The following is a 22761-nucleotide window of genomic DNA, read 5'->3' on the forward strand; positions in this document are numbered from 1 at the left end:
TGAAAACAAAACAAGTATCACGTGACAGCCTTTATGGATTACGTAATTTGTATACGAGAGATAGAGAATCACGTGGCTAAATGTTTGTTTACGATTGGTGAATGAGGTCTATTAGGCCTTAGCGTGACTGCATAATTTAGCCTATGGTCCGAATATACGAGTTTATACATTGATCAACAACAGAATAGCGTGGGAAGCTGGATTCAGTTCGACTCTCTTCGATGCCGCTAACTTAGGTGATTTTAGCTTGCGAAAGTTGTCATCACCATTAACTTTATAAGTAGGCCTATTCATTTCATAAAAGTGGAAAACTCCGGTTTAATGACCGGTTATTTCAGGATTGGACACGGATGTAGCCTACAATACATTATGTATTGGATATTCGTCTACTCAATTAGTACTTTAATAGCATCTAACCCTATTTAAATATAGCATCTAGGTAATTATTTAGCTATTTAAACTATATAAACTAAATAGCTTTAAACTACATAGGAAGATCTTAGATAATTGTTACGGCGCGACTATACAAAAATCTGCTAACATAGGCCTACGGATTAACTTGTTGGCAAGGCAACTTTAACGCGTCATCGAAACAGTAGCGCCGCCTAGAAAACATTATAATAAGGGCATCAAAAAATCACACGCACAACATAACCATATTTAAAGGAACTCTAGGGATACCTCCCCTTAAAGGAACATTTTGAACAAAAATGTCTAAAAAAAAAAAGCGAAAATCTTGGAAGACAACAGCCACCTGCTCCATCATAACTACGTCAAGTCGTCCCGAAGTGGGCGATTTCTGTCAATCAAGACAAGAACAGAGCGGTACAAAAACTCGTTCGTTCCTTACTCGGTCAGACCGAGATTGTTTGAATTTTTCAAATGTTATCTTATCTTATAAAATACAGACGTCACTTTAAAAAAAAAAAAAGAAGATCACGTCCCTAGGTCAATCTAGTCTTACATGTTAATCAATGACTTAAACTCTGCAAAGTCATTGGTTTTCCATTCAATTATCTAATAGCACTATCGAAGAAGATGCACTTGTACGAATTTGTCCTAGCTTAAGGAATAAGATTGTTACGCCCTAGCCCATACCCCCTTTGATGGCAGGGGATTGAAGCGGGTAGGGTTCGAACTCGGAATAATCGAGAAGACAGTAGGAAGCGCATACCACACGACCAGGCAACCATCATTAGAACGCAAAATTATAATAATAATACAAAAAACTGAGATTCTTTGAAATTTTTGAATATACCTTTAATTGTATCAAACTGATATAGGCTGATGCAGGGCCGGATTTAAGGGAGGGAAGACAGTGTTACAGCCCGGTGGATTCACAAGAAAGGGGCCTTCACAAAAGAGTAAAATATATAATAATTTCGACGGGTCAGATACATTTAAGTATATTTCCCCCCTCATTTTAAGCGCTAACACTTTGAATCTTACCTCGGGTAGTAACAATGTCCGCTTGCAGTTGTAGCATGCTCAAATATGTAAATTCCGGTATAGCTCCGGATTTACGGCAGGGCGTCTATTTTATCTTATATGATACAGACGTTACTCCAAAAAAGAAGATGATTACGTCCTACGCGTCTTATGCCATCTACAAATTTAAAAAAAAACAACACTTTTGAAACTAAAATATGCATATTAAATACTTAGAAAAAAAGGAGAGTGAGATTAAACTTACAAGTACTAGGTCTATATTTCTTTCTTCTAAAATATAGCATGCTTTTATATAGAAGGCCTATAAGTACTATTATTCCTAAGTGGATCTTTGTTAAAGTTTACGAAAGAGTGTAGGGGCCTCCATATACTTAAATCCGGCCCTGTGCTAATGTTAAATTAGCATTGAGAAAATATCTCTATTTTTAAATACCAATTTAAAAAAAAAAAAACGGCATGTTACTTCTGCCTGTCTAGAATGGTCGTAGTTTGATCTCTACTAACAATCCGCCGATCTCATGGCCCCTCGTTCTCCAACGCGATACTCAAGAGAGGGAGGGACTAAGCTTCATTCATTTCACCCACTCGCCGCGTAAAAGCGGGATTGGTGTCGAGCAGTATACACACTAACCGGAGCACATGGCCTTAGATCTATAAGCCAACTGTAAGTAGAATTATTTATTATGTTAAACTAATTTTTGTAAAAGATCTATTTTTATAGTAAACCAGTTGCTTAACGAATATTACCAATATTGAGATTTTTTAATATTATTATTATTATTATTATAGATCTTATTTACTCCGATTTCGATAGGCTACTTGACTAACTTAAAACTTATTATTTCTTTCTAGATCTAGAATCTACTTTTTAGTGTAACTTAGAATTTATCTTAAAGCCGTCAATCACATGGGTCTAGAGTCAGACCTATCCTGGAAAGCTAGATTAATAGATTCTGTACCTATCTTATGTATCGAAGAATTGTCGGTTATAAATAACAATAAACCAGATGACTGATTCTGATAGTTTAACTTTAAAAAATCACTCGTGCTTGACAGCTTTGTGTAGACCTAGATAGAATCTAGGCCAAGTTTGTTAATATTAAGACACTTTCTCGAGTCTAAATAGATACTAGATCTATAAGTAGATCTAGTTTAGGGCGCCGATAGTGGATTGATCTGCTTAAATAATACCTCCTTTACTAGTTTAGAATTAAATAATAGTTTAAATGACCACTTAGTGCAAGCAGAAGTGAATGAATTAAGTTAATTAATGAATGGGGTTACCAGGGACCAGGGATTTTGTAGACCTAGAGACTACTAGAGTCTATATATAGCCATAGGTTTGCAACCCATTGCATCATCAGCTAGTCAGGCCATGTTCGCATGGTTAGTGTTTACTATAGACTCTAGTATCATTTATTGTGATCCTTATTTAGGGATTTAGTTGTTAGATTTAGAATAAACTTCTTTGCTTTTTTTTTCTTGGGGACAACATTCCAACATGATTGAAAATTTAAATTAGTGTCTCTAGAGGCTGTAAAGATGATAATGCATAAAATTTCCCATTGAATATGATGGTAGTCATGTAGTGGATTATAAGATTTAATTATGTCAGACTATGTAAATAGAATGTAGATCTAAATAATCAAGAAATTTATATTACTCCATTATCATTATACCATAAAACAAAACATTTTACAAACAAACATCATTATACCATTTAACTGATTAAACTTTCTGATAGATTACAGACGTTTCTTCAAAATAGGAGATAAATACATGTTAGATAGTCCCTAGATTATCATGTTTATGTTATAATAACCTACACTTGCTTCTGCCCGCTTTTTGTTTTTGGTAGCCTGACCTAGATCTTCATAGAATAGTTACAGATCTAGATTACCTGTCAATTGTTTTTCACTATAATGGCATTCATCAACATATTTGTTTAAAATGACTCCACTGTAGTGTTGTTTTTATACATGACATTGAATTGATAAAGTTCGTTTTGTTGACATTATCTTGTGACTCCATTCTTAGCATTTCAGTAACTAAATTGTTTCATATTTTATAGCATCCCTGGTTATTTTTTCCCTATCAAACGTCTTTAAATGAAGTACACATCTAATATTTAAAATTAAAACTTGAAGTTTGTAAAATAATGTTCTAAAGCTGTATCATGCAAGGAACATCTAGTTAGGGAACTTTTTTGCTTGAAGATTCCAATACACCACATCAGTGATGATACAAATGAATAAAGTATCTAGGCATACACTGAAATATTGAATAAAAATGACATCTCAACTTTTATCTCCTGGGGTCACTCAGTAATAATGGTTCAAATCTGACTGTCAATTAATCATGAGGGGTCGGGGGTTCAAATCCTGGTGAAGACTGGGATTTTTTATTTCGGGATCTTTGGGCGCCTCTGAGTCCACCCAGCTCTAATGGGTACCTGACATTAGTTCATTAAAAGTAAAGGCAGTTGGTCGTTGTGCTGGCCACATGACACCCTTGTTAACTGTAGGCCACAGAATCAGATGACCTATAGACTACAAGGTCTGAAAGGGGAACTTTACTTTAGTTACTTTAATTAATCATGAACTTTTCATGTAGTTTTAATTGAACTAAGTTTTGTTTTTTAACTTTATTAATAATAAGATAAAAAAAAACTTTTTTACAAAGCTTATATCAACTCCACTCTGTCTGTCTGTCTTGTCTGGTAAAACGTTTATACACATGACTTCACCCACATCCAATCTTGGAGCATGCTGAAATTTTGCACAATTATTTCTTTTACCTGACAACGCAAGAATCAATTTAAAAAAACAACAACAATTAGTTTATTAACTATTGGTAGATAATTATTTGTTTGGTATCTCGAACAAGGGCATCATTGTGATTGACTGAAGTGATGGTATTTAAGCTGAATTAGTCCCCTTTATAGCACATCGTCTGAGTCTTAGTGAACACAAACCTGAAAAATAGGAAGAGACTATAGAAACAAATAGATAACTATATAATCTTCCATGTTCATAAGCTCTCTACTAGTATATAGGTTAGCATGTTGTCTTGAGAAACAAAAGAAGGCTTGAGCCATGGATTCAAATTCAGGTCATTCCCCCCTTTTTAAAAATAATTTTATAACATGCTTTTTTATTGTCAGTCAAGATCTATTACAAATTTAATTGCATGACTTATCCAAACTAATTGATACAAGTATGCTTAACATAAGCTGCTTTTTTTTTTTTTTTTTTTCTAAAGAAATATTTCTTAAAATCACAAATAATATTTTTTTTGTTATGCTTAGTGTTTTGTAAAACTATACTAATATTCTTCTTTAATAACATATCTTTGTCATTATGTTTTACAGGTAAAAGAGTACCTGACCTGACCTAATTATCACCTGAATGGATATATGCATTCCAGCACTGGCCAGAGTTTATAAAGTCTGTTTGAGATAACAAACAGTTTTTGCACTTCATTTACCAGATTAGAAAATTATTGCATTCTGATCAAAACATAATTTTAAAAAAAAATGGATGACTCTATGCCCAAGGAATCGTCAGCAAAGAAGCTCGAGATGGAGCCGATGGTAGAGAAGCAGGAAGGGAAGGAGAATGGCAATGAAGGTGGAATCGTGCTGAAACAGAATCTATCCCTTCTTAATGGAATCACAGTCATTGTTGGAAGTATTATTGGTTCCGGCATTTTTGTCAGCCCAAAAGGTGTCCTGAAAGGTTCTGGCAGTGTTGGAATGTCCCTTATAGTTTGGCTTCTGTCCGGCGTGTACTCCATGATTGGTGCTTTCTGTTACTGCGAACTGGGCACCTCGATTGTGAGGTCTGGTGCTGACTATGCTTACATCTTTGAGGCGTTCGGACCTTTCCTGGCTTTCCTTAGGCTCTGGGTGGAGTGTATGATCGTACGTCCATGCTCTCAGGCGATCGTGGCTCTCACGTTTGCTTATTACGTCATTGAGCCCTTGTTCCCTGACTGTGACCAGCCAGAAGTTGCAGTTAGACTTCTTGCTGTGATCTGCATATGTAAGTAATTGTTTTTTTTTTTATGAAGATGTTTCTGTCTATCCATACATCACAGTGAATTCACCGTATAAATTATATAAACCTAATTGTTAAAAAAAACTTGATATTTTTGTTACGCCACTGCTTGATCAGTCTTTGAAAAGCCTTATTGAATAATGACCAAAAAAAAATACTTTTTATGACAAAGAATTATAAATTAGCTTTTACATGCTTTCACTGCAAACCACAAATGAACATCCACATAGGGTGCCATTGTATTATTTTTAAAAAATGCATTATAAATAAATATAAAAGAAATATAAAAGGCCTATTTGTCAATTATTGTAGATTTTTCTTGAAAACTTGACTTGAAAAAAAAAAACAAATCATTTATCTTATTTAGAATTTATAATTTTCTCTTTATTGAAATTCAAATTGTTAGGCATGGTCTTTAAATTGTTAGGCAGACATGGTCTTTATATTGTTAGGCAGACATGGTCTATATATTGTTAGGCAGGCATGGTCTTTATATTCTTAGGCAGGCATGGTCTTTAAAATTGTTAGGCAGGCATGGTCTTTAAAATTGTTAGGCAGACATGGTCTTTATATTGTTAGGCAGGCATGGTCTTTAAAATTGTTAGGCAGGCATGGTCTTTAAAATTGTTAGGCAGACATGGTCTTTTTATTGTTAGGCAGACATGGTCTTTATATTGTTAGGCAGACATGGTCTTTATATTGTTAGGCAAGCATGGTCTTTATATTGTTAGGTAGACATGGTATTTATATTGTTAGGCAGATATGGTCTTTATATTGTTAGGCAGGCATGGTCTTTAAATTGTGAGGCAGGCATGGTCTTTATATTGTTAGGCAGACATGGTCTTTACTTTATATTGTTAGGCAGACATGGTCTTTAAATTGTTAGGCAGGCATGGTCTTTAAATTGTTAGGCAGACATGGTCTTTAAATTGTTAGGCAGGCATGGTCTTTATATTGTTAGGCAGGCATGGTCTTTATATTGTTAACTGATATTAACCGCAAGCTTAAAATTCTTGGCATGCTTTCCTGCTAAAACTTGTATTTGCTGAAAATATTTTTGTATAGATAAATAAGCAACAGATGTTTCTGATAAGCGGAGCTACAATTTGCAGTTTTTATCTTGATTCCTGGATTTGGCCTCCCTAGCTAGACATTATTTATAAATTACTGTGCCCCCCTCCCCCCTATTTTTATGTTATGATGCTTTCAGACTAGACAGTGGTCATTTATCTTTACAGACCAGACTGTGATCATGCAGTGGTCAATTGTCCTTACAGACTTGACAAAGACAAAGATCATGTGGTCATTTGTCCTTACAGACTTGACAAAGATCATGTGGCCATTTGTCTATACTGACTAGACTAATACAGTAAACATCATGCAGTGGTCATTTGTCCTTATGTTGCTGCCCTACTATTTGTAAAACAGTCTCCACTCTTAAGATTATGGTAAAAGTAGCTACAGTTATCAAATATCAAAATCAATTTAAGAAAATTTAAGCTTATATGAATATACGGTGTTATTGACTTGGACCTAAATAAATGTGCCATAAACAAATATTGGACTCTAAATCTAGGTTTTAGAATTGTGCATCTATGCAAGATGTTTCTCACTTCTGTCATCTTTGGGCTTCTTAAAACAAGTCTTCTTGTCCTAGAAAGTTAACACGAACTCAAATCTAGAATTCACTTTAATAAGAAGTGGCGCATTTAGAAATGGTTTTGAAAGTGAGAAAAAAGAGTGAAAAGTCCAAGAGCCTATAAACAAATGTTGAACATCTAAATCTAGGTTTTAGAATCGTGCATCTCTATGCAAGATGTTTCTCGCTTCAATGAGCTTTGGGCTATTTAAAACAAGTCTTCTTGTCCTAGAAAGTTAACACGAACTCAAATCTAGAATTCACTATTAATAAGAAGTGGCGCATTTAGAAATGGTTTTAAAAGAGAGAAAAAAAAAAGTCCAAGAGCACACACTGACTAGAACTAGGACCCTATCACATACAACCATTCTGTCTGTTTACACATGCCATAAATAATTCGCCTTTCATTTCATTTTCATTCTGGTATTTTATTATACTATTTTTAACTATCGCTTATAAGTCAGTGTTTCCTTCCTTAACGTATAATTCAGTGTTTCCTTAATTTGTTCTTTTACGGAACACTTCGCATATTCTGAGTATTTACCGGAACACTGTGGTTTTTTTTTTTTTTTTTTAGGGGGGGGGGGATATTAATTCACGCGATGGTTTCCTAGTTAAATTATTTCAGTAGCTCGTGGAACACCTATTCAGGCCTCGCGGAACACTAGGGTTCAGCGGAACACAGTTTGGGAAACACTGGGTTAGACCTATCAAATGATGGATCGTCCTATTTTAGCATAGATCTAGAATAATCTAGATCTGTATATAGATCAATGTAGGTACATAACTATAGAATGTAGCTCTATAATGGTTTTACATATTTCTAACCTAGATTCTATAGTCTACTGTTACATTAATTTTTATCCTTTTAAACTGCCAATCTGTTTATAACAATAATTTATTTCCATGTTACGGCCTTGGTCGACCTTCTTTTCGTCAGTTGAGGGCCATAGTTTTTGTTGTTGCGTTTCGTTGTATCGCTGGCCTTGAACTCTGCATCTTGTAGGTTCAGAAGCTTTAATTATATATCTACATTAATAATATAACATAATGACCCATTTCTTTGAATGAAGAGTGTCACTTAAATGTGTTACTAGAGTAGCCGAGGAGTGTTTGGTTGGGAGGTGGTGGGTTAAAAAAGACGCGAGAACTCACTGTGTGCTCTGTTTGCATTGCATCCCATATTTGTGTGTATGTGTCTGTGTGCTGACGCGCGTGATTTGATGACGTCAAATGCAGTATTATTCCGTTAAACGTGCTGCGTCTGGGCACATTTACGATATACATTTGATACAACAAGAGGAGACTAGGTTCTGCGTGTCCCGAGCAACTGACCTTTTCAGTAATGCAGTAGCGAAATCTTAATTTGATTAACTTACACATTTACTCTGTTGATTTGTCGAAGGGGTGTTTATATTGTCCTAAAAATAGTTTTCATTTGCTTTCTTTAACATTGGAGAGAACGCGGCCATTAAAGCTATAAGTTATTTTTATGAAGTATACTCATTTACTATACACATGAAGAAAAAAAAAAAGCTAAGATAAATACACATTTTTGTAAGTAGGTTAGACAAAGATTTAAAAAAAAAAAATTTTTACTGACGCCATCAGCCAAACTGATTAGTTCCATCCCGAGTTCTCAAATCAATGGACCTCATTCACCAATTGTAAACAAACAACATTTTGCCACGTGGTTCTCTATCTCTTCTATACAAATTACGCAATCCATAAAGGCTGTCACGTGATACGTAATTTTCATTGTTTTATCAATATTATCACGTGGCTAAATGTTGTTTGCTTACGATTGGTGATTGAGGTCCACTGCATGTTTCATTCACGATATGCATTAGTTTTAGCTAGCTTCACGACATAAACCACTTGGCTGTCTAACAGAGAGGCTCTAGTTCAAATCCCGGTGTAGACCAGGAGTTCCTCAATTGAGATTTGACTCTACCTGAGTTGTGTTTGATGAGCAACCCAAAGCATCACGGGAACCCCCAGAAACCCCCCCCCCCCCCCCACACACACACACACCCCACACATTACCACAAAAAGAGATTGAACCAAACCCAGTAAGCAGGCTATAGGAAAGGCGCGTTATACTCAGCAGTAACAATAAAAAACAAATCAACTTAATTTTCCAAAGCCAATCATGTCAACCATTAGATCAAGTTCCGTGGCATCATACAGTAATTCAAAGGCTCAACCCACAGCCTTATCATTTCAAAAAAAAAAAGGTACTTAGATATAATATAATACCCTGCTACTCACGCGAGGATACATTGACTCCCCACGTTTTTAGGACCACTGTCCAATAGAAATGTCAATTAACCTAGCTTAGTAAAATAAAGTACTAGAATGTCCTCTCAACAAAGTGTTGCATAAGGCAAGCCATTTATTTCAGTAAACACATACCAAGGGCGTGCATCCAAGGGCAGTAAAGAAATTTAGACGATACGCTTCGCATTTATCGTTCTTGTTCACGTCCATATGCACTCTCTCCCTTGTCACTTGTACGCATACTCGACCTATAGTTTTCGTAATTTACATGAATACCATTGTTTGACTTAGTCATTTATGTTGTTCGTAAGACAGACACCTTTGGGCGTCAATGGGGAGGGCAGATCCACCCCACTGTCGAAATATGGCCCCCCACTATATCCTTTCCATGGACACAAACTGTATAGAGACGAAAGACTTTAAAAACACAGCGCAAGTCATCGTAGACCCTATGATTGGTTATGAGAACGAAGAAGAAAAAAAAAGACTCTTCTAATATAATTGCTGAGTTAATGCTTAGCTAAGTTATTAGCTCTAAATCAGCGGTTCTCAACCTTTTTAAGCTCGGCGATCCCTTTTTACAATTCCTCACTTTGCCGCGACCCCTCCCCCCTTACACACACACATACAGCAATAGAAGAGCAGACAATAACAATCCATATTTTTGATGGTCTTAGGCGACCCCTGGCAAATCGTCAATCGACCCCCCCCCCCCCAAAGGGGTCGCGATCCACAGGTTGAGAACCCCTGCTCTAAATGTTTGAAACGTAAGCAGTACACAATCACTTGATGCAACATGGCCCATTAACAACGTTAGGCCTATTTATAGCCCAATTTTGGACTTGGTGACACGCGATTGTGTTAACTCTGTCCCTGCTACAAGGTTTCACTAGGTTGCTCCAGCCAGCGTCAGTTGGTCCACCTTGACATCATTAGTGTTTGGCGCGGCTGGACAGTAGGACCAAACATGCGGCGTCATGCCTGCAGTGCGTGCCTTCCCGCACCACTTTTTGGAGTTAATAGTTACAGTGTTCGTATCTCCCCTCTCCCCCCCCCCCCCTTTTACAAGCATGCTAAGATAAAGTCAACTAGCTCATTTTTACGCGCGTTAATTGAATTCATTTGTTATGCTGGTTATCTTAATCCTTTCATTAAGTTGAGAGCTTTGATAACCCCATTGGCTTGGAGAGGACATTAAAACGACGCCGCAGTAGAGGCGGCTACTGGGGCGTGGAAACTTGGCGAAAATTTCAAGGCGGTCGTCTCAGAAAATTTCAACACTAAAAATTGGCACTGTCGTTGACATCTAATCTCTGTATGCACTAGATTGGTAAAAAAAAAAAAAGGTGGATGGGTGTTTCCAAATGGGGCAAAAGGACCTCAGTTGTAGAGAGTCTGAAATTATAACCACATTGGCTCTTCATACATTTCCAATCGAAGCTTTTCCATATTGGCTTCACAGACTCAATATGGCAACAATGTCGTCATATTGGCTCCAGGCTCAGCACATTGGCTCTAAACCAGGTCACGTGATGTTGACATATACTTTCTGTAAAAGATAACTTCCTAAGATGAAAGTCTACATGTAGTCTAGTCTTTTAGCGTCCTGTAATAAATCGATTATTTCTTGGTCACGTTTCATAAAACGTTGGACTTCTGTAGACAATGTATATCTTGATATGATGCGGATTTGAAGAAAAAACAACAACAAACAAATCCCTCTTGTTAACCTGTTTTAACGACGTTTGTTTGTTTTGTTTTTTAAATGCCGCCATTGCTATTGAACCATCATGTCTGGGCATGACATTTAAATAAACACTTTTTTTTCCCCTTAAGTATTGCACATTTACAATTTCGTCTCCTTAATCCTGAGACTTCAGTGGCAGTAGTGCTGCAAGGGGCAAAGGTTCGAGTCTTAATGGAGGTATCTATTTTTTGTATTTTTTACTCTGCACTGTAGGTATGGGCTGTGTTCATCCATTGGTGGGAAGCGTGGTCTAGAGGCTAAGTTCGCTTGAACTTGGATTGTCTTGGCTACCTAGAAGGGGGCTCGAGGTTCGACACCCGACTCGGGCAGAGTTGTGTTTACTGAGCGCCTAAAGGCAGCACGGAAAACCAACTCCTAGATACCCCCTCCCCCCCCCCCACTGGTCCACAAATGAGATTGGACCAAAGCGCTCTGAGCGTGCTATAAGCATGAAATTAGCGCTATATAAAAGCTATAATTATAATAATTGACGGTTGGTTACCTGGTGTCATCCGAGGGAAAGCAAAGTTGACTTGTCATAGTGCTGGCTACACCACATCCTCTTCATATTAGTTATATTAACACACGGGCCTAGCCATTTATTAAACTGACCACACAGTGACCCACATTTGTTTTTATTGAACCGACGTTGCCGTTGTGAATATTGTGCGAGCGTGTTAATTCGTTTTGTGTGTGGACCCTGACCTTCGTGACCTCATCCCTAATTAAGAACCCATTGTCAAGACTGGGTCTCCCGTTAAGCAAGATTAGTACCCTTGGCGACATTATTCTATGAACTCGTCATGGGGGGGGGGGGAGGACCTTTTCCAAGGCGTAGTCACATTGGTCAGTCTGGCCCTGGGCGAACATCTAGACGGATTTAGATTTATACAAGTTGTTTTGATTAAGGGGTGTGGGTGGGATTTATAGGGTTGGTGGGAAGGGTAATACAACTAAGTCGTAATGGACACGATGGCATCCCAAAATACATTCCAAACAAACGGTCAAACATTTTCCTGAGTTGCTTACACGTATGCATCTTGTGTATTTTATACGCAAATGGACACGAAATTACGCGAGTTCGGTTAACCATCTACAAATTTCCCTCTCAAAATTAAAATTGAAATAAAACATCTTTTTGCAAATCATTTATGTAGATTAGTGCGTCAATGCCTGGAAATGATCAGATAAGATCTAGGCCTACCACTAGATCGGTGTGTCTTTTTTAGCGCGCTGTCGCGCGAAGATGTAACATATTTACTAGATCTAGATCTTGCTGATGCAAATAAAGCGTTCCTTTCAATATGTCAGGTTTATTTCAAGTCTCGTGGATTGTGTTAAGATAGGTCTTTCATAATATAAACAGATAACTAGTTTCTTAAATCAGCCATCTTGGCAGACAGAGTAGTGTCCCCTATGAATGGGCTTAACCCTTCCTACTATATACAATATACCTAAAAAGGGAGGTAATATACAATATTATGTGAGTTACTAAAAGGGGGCGTAACATTCCACCAACATCCCCTCTCCTCCCTAAAAAAATAATAAAAAATACAATCAAATCAACAAAACTATTTACAACAGTAAATATGTACAGTTCTTCTTAAGCATAGTCCCCATATCTTGAAGGTATCTGGAGAGTAGCTCTAGGTCGCAGAGAGTACTGATGAGTGTCTTGGGTGTGTGATGGACCGTTACTACACTCATTCTCTATGTCTGGGAAAATGTCACCAAAAGTACTTTCGGTAATTCTGCAGGAGTTCAAGGGGCAGCCATCTTTGTTACCATTTTGTTATTGTTTATGTTCCAAAGAAATCCCAAGATAGTGTCTTAAAAAATACCAAGAATTAACATTACTTCTGTTTTCAAAGCAATGCTATTCTTTCAATTTTGACTTGGTTTCAATACAATACGTTTCTTATTGTTCTGTCTTCTTTTTCATTGTTAAATATTGTCTATATCTATTCTGACTTAGTCTGATATAGAGAATCTAAATTTAACTAGGGCTTGCTAGGCCTACAATAAATATTAGCACAGTTTATTACCAAAAATTATAATTGACCTTTATTGCCTTTAAGAACCTTGTCATATTAATATAGTAATTAGTCTAGTTCTAGCAGTTAGATTATGAGTCTAATAATTAATAGACTTATTAGGACTAGATGATACCGGTATAGCTAGATCTAGCATATTTTTTTACCTTCAAAAATATAAACAAACAAAAACCCAAATCGGAGAGAAAACCCAAGATACAAGATTACAGTCTAAACAATAACAAAGATGGCTGCCCCTTCAACTCCTGCAGAATTACCCTTTCTTTCTCTGTCTGGAGAAATGTCTATATTGTTAGAGGTGTCTGGTCGTATGTCGTCTGTTCCTTTGTTACTTGAAACCAATTTCGCCTTGTATGATGTAAGTACGTTCATTAACTTGCTTACATACTCTACCTTGGCTCCACATCTATTTGTTTTCTAAAACAAATTCAAGCATTAGAAACCAGAATAATGACAAAGAATGAATGTGTAAATATCATGACAAAATGTACTTACTTTATACTCCCACAAATCATGCCGTGTATATTTTACAATTGCTGCTTTTCGTGTATGAATGATTTTAGTCTTTTCTGAGTATAATTCTTTATATTTAGGGAAATACACTTTTCCATTTTGGCATGTAGGCATCTCTGCATTTCAGTTTAGACTCTGTGCGATGTATAGACCATAGACACCTGCACTTATTGGGCTTAGACATTTAAGTTACCAAACCATTGACCAAAAGGTAACTCAGGCTGAGGTCACACCTACGTGTGTGTTTTCGTTAACTGAACATTATCAACGTTTTCAACACCACATTTTTTTTCTTTTTCAACACCTCTGATGACACGTGAAGGGATGTTCTCATCACCTGCACACACAAACACACACACAGTATAAAAATGGTAACCATTATTGTCTCAGTTGCCCCCTCCCCCGCCATTGGTTAGGTTAATGATGATGCAGTAAGTGTCCTAAACCACACTGGTGTTTTTTTGTTTTGTTTTTTTTTTTGGTGGGGGAGGGGGGGGGAGGTCTGGATAAAAACAAATACTTCAAAATGCAAAATAATTGTTCGACACATTTTTTTTTAATGCCACGATATTTTTATTTTATTACAAAACTTGTTTCAACGCAGTCTGTCTGTCTGCCTGGTAAAATGTATGTTAACTTTATTTCTCTCAGACCCATTCTCGAATCAAGTTGAAACCTGGCACAATCATTCATTGGCCTAAAGAAAAAGACATGAATCAATTTAAAAAAAACCTCCAATTATTCAATTCAATCAAAAAAAGACATGAATCAATAAAAAAAAACCTCCAATTATTCAATTAATTATGGATAATTAATTATTTTGCTCGATAACGAAGGATGGAAATAACTTCTACGTTATTGAGAGATTTAGTTGTAAATGCGGAGTTCTTCCCCTTAGATATGTTTTTAAGGGGGAAAAAAAGATTTAAAAAAAATAAAAATTTTTGCTCTTTTTAGTTTAGATTACAATTTAACATTGAAATCAATTGCGTAGTAAAAATGGGGGGGGGGGGGGGGGCAAGAGGTACGCCTAATGCAAGCACGTCCATTCTTGACTAAATATATTTAAAAAATAAACTTTTTATATACCGGTATCTAGATAGATAGAGTGATGTGCCCCTGCCCAGTTCAAAAAGGCTCATGATGAATGGTGACACGTAGTTTACTGGGACAGAGGCGATAGTGCAGATCTAATTAGATCTAGCTTTATCCGTGTGGCAGTGTGCGTGTGTGTGGCGGGGGACTAGGGCGCCCATTACAGAATTCAGTCTGATAGGTGAGGTGGAGTCGCCGTGGTCATCTCTGCTAACAAAAGTTTGATGAGATACAAGCCGCTATTTTTTTTAAAAAAAGCCTATAACATCGAAGTGTTAGGCCTTATGGGCCGTTCGCTTGATAGTTTACTGGCTTCATTACAGGAGAGCTTTCACTTGCAAGCCGTTGCTTGTTTATATAAGTAGTTATGTTATAATAATATAATGTTATATTTATAATAATAATATAGTGATACACATTTATCTTTAATTTTTTAAATCCTCTTTTGACTTCAAATTTTGTAAGGTGACCCAAAAGTTACACTTCTCTAGTTTGTTCTTTGTCACTTTTAGTTAGGCCGCCGACAATCTCTGAACCTTTCTGCTGTAAATTTTAATCCTTTCGAGTTTTTCACGTGAGAACATTTTGGTACAGGGCTACGAGCCGAAATGTCAAAGTGTGTGGCGTGTGTGTGGAGGTGGGTTTGGTCACTGCCATTAGGTCACCGCTAAGAGGTCGTGTCATTGCCGACGTCAACACAATGGAACACTCACCGTATAAACTAGTGTCAATTGGCGCTATATTATTATTATAGCTTTTATATAGTGCTACTTTCATGCTTATAGCATGCTCAGAGCGCTTTGGTCCAATCTCATTTGTGGATCGGGGGAGGGGGTATCTAGGAGTTGGTTTTCCGTGCTGCCTTTAGGTGTCGAACCTCGAGCCCCCTTCTAGGTAGCCAAGCCAAGTTCAAGTGCACTTAGCCTCTCGACCACGCTTCCCACTTAGGTAATTGTCTAAATAGCAATTTTCTGTACATGTTTTGCATTTTTTTTTCACCTTTCGCCCCTATTAAAGGTCATCTGTTTCTGTGGCCCACGGTTAACAAGGGTGCCATGTAGCCAGCACAATGACCAACCGCCTTTATTTCCCCCAACAAATGTCAGATACCCACTAGAGCCGGGTAGACTCAGAGGGAGCCCGGTAGCTGAGTGATTAAGCACTTGTCTTTCGAACCTGGGGTCCTGGGTTCGAATCTCGGTGAAGACTGAAATTTTGAACTTCTGAAATTTTAGGGCGCCCGTGACTCCACCCAACTCTAATGGGTACCTGACTTAGTGAAAGTACAGGCGGTTGGTCGTTAACCAAATGAGATTGGACCAAAGCGCTCTGAGCATGCTATAAGCATGAAAGTAGCGCTATATAAGAGCTATAATAATAATAATAATAACCATTGGCCAAAGAAACAGTTTGTATGTCTAGTTGACAGCAAAATGTTAATCCATTATTAATTGTATACTGATGAGAGAAAAAAAAAGTCAGTCCCATGATTCAAATCTAGAAAAGGAAGTCGAATGTGTCTGTTTATCGAACCAATCAAAATCGTTGTACCATCTCGATGAAAAATCTCTCGACTAATCCCTAGAATTAGGTGACGCGTAACACAATTAATTATATGTGTATGTGAAGGGGGCGACGTGGTGCGTGCAGCACATTATATGAGTAAACCACGAGTCTACTATATGTGAATAAATGAATACATTTAAAAGCCATTTCTCTGCCCCTGTAGCTATCTATTTTGTTGTTTGTCTGTCCTTGTAAACACACACATATATATTTTTTTTTATGGTGTATGTACAAAGACGTCCCTCTAATGTCATGTGACCGGTGATTTGTGGGAAGCCATTAGCCCGAGTCCTCGTGTGTGTTTGAAGTTGGACTTCTGTTTATTGCCTCCCCAGGGCGCATGCGCTGCAGATTTTAGTGACAGATTTCTTCACGCCTTAAATAGATCTGTAATGATCAAAATATTTACAAGCAAGTCTTTGAACTGTTGGATATTACGTTTTAGCTTAAAAACTTCTAATAAAAAAAAAAATAAATAGAAAGATCATGATGTTGCGTTCTAAAAACCCGACTCAAAACTTCGGTCTTTTTAGCCGAAATGACTTTTTGTAAAAGTTTCTATCAACTCTACCTGTCTGTCCGTCTGTCTGGTAAAACTACCTGACAACACAAGAATCAATATTTAAAAAAAAATAACCATTTAACTATAGGTCATTAATTATTTTGTTTGGTACCGAAATTGTTCTTGACAGATGTAGTGGCGAAGTTGAATCAGTCTTTTTGAGAAGGCTTGAGCCCTGAACTCGAATTCAAGTAGTGTACTTTTTTTTTAAAGCGATCACTGCAACATTACCGAGATATCCCCTTCTCCCCCCCCCCTTTTTTCCCAAGTGGTCCAGACAAGTGAGAGGATCTTAGCGCATTGAGAAAGCCGAAATCATGACATTGCGCTAAACAAAAAACAATTGGTTAATTTTTTTTTTCAATCGCCCAGATTTATTAGGGTTATTGTTAGTCTAGATTACACTAGCTCTATTACAAATTTAATTATATGACCGATCCAAACTAATTGATACAACTACACATAATTTAAGCTTTGGTGGTTTTTTTTTTGTTTTGTTTTTTTTAAATATTTTTCTTGTTAGGAAATTGAATTCTATGCATAGGGTAATCCACCTAAAATTGATGAAATATTAATTGTTAATACCATAAAAAAGACGCAATGTAAGTATCACTATCGACACAGGGTGAGGTGAAATAGTGAAATACTCAGAAAGACACAAAGATAAAGGCACATTCCTCGTTCCATATGCTAGGACAAATTTGTACAAATGCTCCTTCTTCCCTAGCGCTATTAGAGCATGGAATGGGTTGCCAGAGTCAGCCAGGAAAACCAGTGACTTGGCAAAATTTAAGTCATTAATTAACATGCATGACTAGATGCATGACGCGTAGGACGTAATCACCTTCTTTTTTGAAGTAACGATTTAAATATTATTTTTTTATGTAACCATCAGCCCATCCTATAGAAATACTGTCTTCTGCCATTCAATCTATTTTGACTTAACCAATAGTGACCATTAAGACATAAGATCACACACAAAAAAAAGCTCAATATGGTCAGGAGGATTGTGGGATCGATACACTTCGCTGGGCTTATTCGACTGACTTCTGTCATTACCAATATCTCCATAATGTAAGGCGGTGAGGGGCGGGTGACTGAACTACAGTGTAGTGATTTATTAGAAAACGGGTCTCCTTAAATAGAGTGGACTTATTATTCAATGCGTATGAAACCTTTCCTACATCTATACCAATAACTATGAAAGCTATGTCTTATCTTATATAATACAGACACTACTTCCGAAAAGAAGATGATTACGTCCTACGCGTCACGCATCTAGTCATGCATTTTGACCAATGACTTAATTTCTCTTGGCTGGCTCAGGCAACCCATTCCATGCTCTAATAGAACTAGGGAAGAAGGCGCATTTGTACAGATTTGTCCTAGCATATGGAACGACGATTGTGTCTTTCTGAGTATTTTATTAGATTTTTGTATTTTGTATTTGAAGATAATGGTTCAGTGCATGGTATTGGAGTTAGATTAAAGGTTATGCCTGACACTCGCCAGACACTCGCCCAGGGCTCTCCGCTTACTGTTAAGGTCGCCTCCGACTGTCTACCATTTAAAATATGGAGTCCGTGGACCTGCTTTACCTGCGTGACAACAAAATTGTATCTTTAATTTTTATTGCTGTGCGGTTGTCACTTGAACTTTGACCTTCGTCTTGAGCTTTTATCGTGGGGTTGATCGGGCTTGAACCTAGTCGGTCTGCAACGTCAGCATCTCATCCACCCCACCCCACCATCCTGTGGGCAATCATTCATTTCACCACACATGTAGCGACGCTTTTGTTGGTGGCCTGGGGCTAACTGGGTTGGGTCCGTGTGTCTGGGGCTTTAGATAGTGGCGGAGTGGGAAAGCGTTTTTTGGTCTCGGGGTCGAATCCCGGTGAAGACTGGGATTTTGAATTTCGGGATTCTTAGGATCCCCCCTGAGTCCACCAAAATCTGATGGGTGTGCTGACATTAGTTGGGAATAGTAAATGAGGATGGTCGATTTGCTGGCCACATGACACCGTCTATAACTGTCGGCCATAGAAGCAGATGCCCTTTAGGTCACAAGGGATGCTTTAGTAAGGGGGCATGCGCTGTAGCCGCTGCGAATCATCGACACGCGTAGCTTTAATTAGTGTTTAATGAACAGAAACAAAAAAATATTCCTAGCGTCCAACCCAAATACCTACAACTAAATAAACACAAAAAAATCAAGTTTTGTTTGACCTTCCCCTGCATTGACTATACGCAACCGTCTTTCATCCTTGACTTCAATGGGGCAAAAGTTTTTACAGGCCAATTTCAAATGTTATTCCATAATTGATTTCACACTCAGAAACTAGGCCAAGGCATCGTCTATTACGAGAGTCAAAGTCATTGCCGAGTACCCTTCATATCTAGTGGCTTAGATTAAGTTCGTCTGACTGCAAATACCCCCCCCCCCCCAATCTTCTTTCTATCACGGGAGGGAATCTAAAACACATTTATTGGAAGAACTCCTCCCCCACCCCCCGGCCATTGACATCTCAGCTTAGAAAATTTTTTTGATTATAAATTATGAGATTGACAGCTTTCGTCCGATTATGTGAATACGTAGCCGGAAACGGGTCGATTGTGATCATTCCTGTGGTCCAAGCGGAAATAGAACTGTAATTTTCAAAAACAATATGCAAATAGAAAGGCCAGGTTCTTATAAATATGGATTTGTTTTGTTTTAGATTAGCAAGGACGAGACATGAAATATCTCTATACTAAAAGGTTTTGGTGTCTTTCTTGTGCAGCTGTAGTTAGTAATGTATGTATAAACATCCGGTCTTTGGCTTGTTGCTCCAAACAGTTTGTACAACATCCGGTCTTTGGCTTGTTGCTCCAAACAGTACAACATTCGGTCTTTGGCTTGTTTCACCAAACAGTTAGTACAACATCCGGTCTTTGTTTTGTTGCTCCAAACAGTTTGTACAACATTCGGTCTTTTGTTTGTTGCTCCAAACAGCTAGTCGTAGTAAATTCTTAGTTAAATAGACTTGAACAAACTTTTTTTTCTAAACAGACTGAATACAAATTGTATTTATAAGTTACAGAGACTCAAACTTGAAAGTAGATATAATGTAAAACACAAATGAATGATACTTCAAACAAAACCTAACTCAACATGTTCTTTCTGTCTCACGTCTGCCGCTTGTCTCTCTTCAACGTTTCTCACCATTTTGATGTACTCGGATTACGTCAGACCATCTCATGGTTTCATCAGAAACTCTTCAGCGTACACACACAACCAAAAACATCCGCCCTACTTTCCTCCGGGTTACATCATAAGCTCGCGCATGCGCTCTAGAACAGGGGTAGAGGTAAAAAATAAACAAGTTGTGAATGAAAATATTTTTTTCTACCCCATAAACCACGTCAACTTACTTTAACTCTTTCTCTCCTAACCCAGGGGTCGGCAACCTTCTGAGTCGTAAGAGCCAAAAAGTACAATTTACAAAATTTCAAAGTTTTAAAAGAGCCACAAACGTTTTTTCTCGCCTGCCAACTATAAATAGTACTCACACTATTTATTCTTCAATAAAAAAAAACAATTGAGCAAATAAATGCAATGGGAGCGATGGCTTTGCAAAGGTTTTAGATAGTTTGGATAATTTGGCTCATAACTTGTTTTTAGTTTGAAACTCCGGATTTCCATGTATTAGTTGTTTTCATACTTCTCTTTTAATTATATTCCAGCCAGAGAACGCTTGCTCGCACGAATATGTCAATCCAAAGATAGTCAGCATTCCAAATGCCAACTTCTTCACCAACTTTATAGAAATCTGGAAGATTATACCATGCGCAGAATCAACTCGCGGCATTCCTTTTAAAGCTTTCCATTTTTTTGTTGCGTTACGTACTACATTTCTAGACCTCCAACACTTCCAACTTGCTTTTTAACTCTAAACTTTCTACCCCACAAAGCTTTACTTTTTAAATCGAGTAATTGCATTTGATCCAGCATCAAATCATATGTGTTGATGTAGATTTCGTTACTATTTGTGTTGAGATGGTGCACCAGGAATGCTTGAATAGTTTTGTTGGTTTTGAACTGCTCAAATCTGTCAAGAAACTCATCTTTGATTTTTTTTATAACTGATTTTATCGCGATACTGCTTTAGACATGAAAATGAAGTAACTTACTGCTCTGAATATCTTCTGTAAAAAAAATTATTTTTTTATTAAAAAAAAAAAACAATTTCTTCTACCAAAACATAGGCTATGTTTCCCTTTCCTTGCAGTTTTAGATTCAGCTTATTTAACTTTTCTGTTATATCCACCATAAAGTAAACTTTTTGCAACTATTAGTCGTTCTCTAATTCAGGGTGGTTAACGCCTTTTTCATTTAGAAATGTATTTATTTCATTCAAGCACAAAGGCAAAGCAAAACGTTTCAACCTTTGGAAAGCCCTCGCACTTAATTGGGAAGAAGGAGGTCGGAATACCGAGTCACCATTTCTTTTAAGAAGTCTTGAAACTGACGATGGTAGAAGGCTTTTGACAAGATGCTGTTAACAATCCTGATTACCAAATTTATGACCTTAACTATTTCGGACTGAATTGTTTTGGGCACAAAGCGCTACTTGGTGTATTATGTAGTGAAACGTAAGAATTCCATGGTTTATTTTGTTTCGAAGAATCGTTGTTGTCCCTTTTTTTTCCTGTCATATTCTGGCTCCATAAGTTGCTTTTGAAATGATTTTATTTAAATCGATCTTATTGTCTTCAATGTATTCTTGCACGGCATTCTATCTTCCCCTTTAGTTTGTCTTGGGAGTGGTAGCAATTCTAGAAGTTCTTCTTTTGGAACTTGGGAAGACATATTCCTGACAGAAAGGGCAACTTGTACCCTGTGTATATGTCGCAAGAATCATCCACAGCAAGTGATAAGACAGAAGCTGAATATCTTCCACCCTTGAATATGTTACATTTGAAGACATTTTAGATATTTTATCTTGCACTGTTTTAGCGAATAGTGACAAATCTTTTTTTTTTCAAGATTTATGGTTTGTTTTTTGAAATCACGAAACAGTTCTTCAGATGCCTGCAGGAAGCAGTCTTGACATACTCACCATCTGTAAATGGATTGCCTTTTTGTGCAATTTCCAGTGGTACCGCAAAGTCTACCAGATTAGCGTTACTGATAGATTGCTTCTAACTTTGAGAAGATAATCCCTTCTAAGTTCTTAAAACTCAATTATTTAAAACAACACACTATACGTCACAGCCAAATCGAGTGGTGAAAATGCCAATTGGTCTTGCGTCGAAAGAGAATTAAAACCTACATAAAAACATCCCGCGACTGAGTAATTCGAGAGCTTCCGACGGACTGACGACATTGACGACGCGTGTCACGGGGAAAGGATGTGGTGAAAAGCGAGTACAAGTGGCTAAGAAATAGAATCGGTGCCTAATGCTCTTTAAAACATTTCAGAACTATTTTAAAAAATGTTTCTATAAAATAATTAATATTTTCGAATGGAACTAAAGAGCCGCAGCTTCACAGGCAATAAAATAATTAATATTTTCGAATGGAACTAAAGAGCCGCAGCTTCACAGGCAAAGAGCCGCATGTGGCTCGCGAGCCGCAGGTTGCCGACCCCTGTCCTAACCGACGATACAAACGTTGATTCCACCAGAATGTGGTAAATAATTACGGAGAGAAAGAGTCGTGGTCGTGGTGTAAAAAAAGTCGTGGTTTGATCTATAATTTATGTGTCAAGAAAGGGCAAGAGGGGGCCAGAAAACCTCCCCCCCCTTTCCCAATGGCTT

General features: G+C 37.4%; 1 protein-coding gene across 1 annotated transcript in view; it reads left to right on the forward strand.

Annotated features, from left to right (window-relative positions):
• The first annotated feature begins 203 nt into the window (after positions 1-203).
• LOC106068441 (Y+L amino acid transporter 2-like) overlaps positions 204-22761 on the forward strand; it is a 56246-nt gene continuing 33688 nt past the window's right edge. The window contains exons 1-3 of the mRNA XM_056040081.1: positions 204-439; positions 1927-2113; positions 4820-5492. Of these exons, the coding sequence (XP_055896056.1) occupies positions 4985-5492 (508 nt within the window). The 5' untranslated portion in view covers positions 204-439; positions 1927-2113; positions 4820-4984. The remainder of the gene's footprint in view (positions 440-1926; positions 2114-4819; positions 5493-22761) is intronic.

Source organism: Biomphalaria glabrata, chromosome 9 (genome assembly GCF_947242115.1).
Source record: "Biomphalaria glabrata chromosome 9, xgBioGlab47.1, whole genome shotgun sequence".
Taxonomy (NCBI): domain Eukaryota; kingdom Metazoa; phylum Mollusca; class Gastropoda; family Planorbidae; genus Biomphalaria; species Biomphalaria glabrata.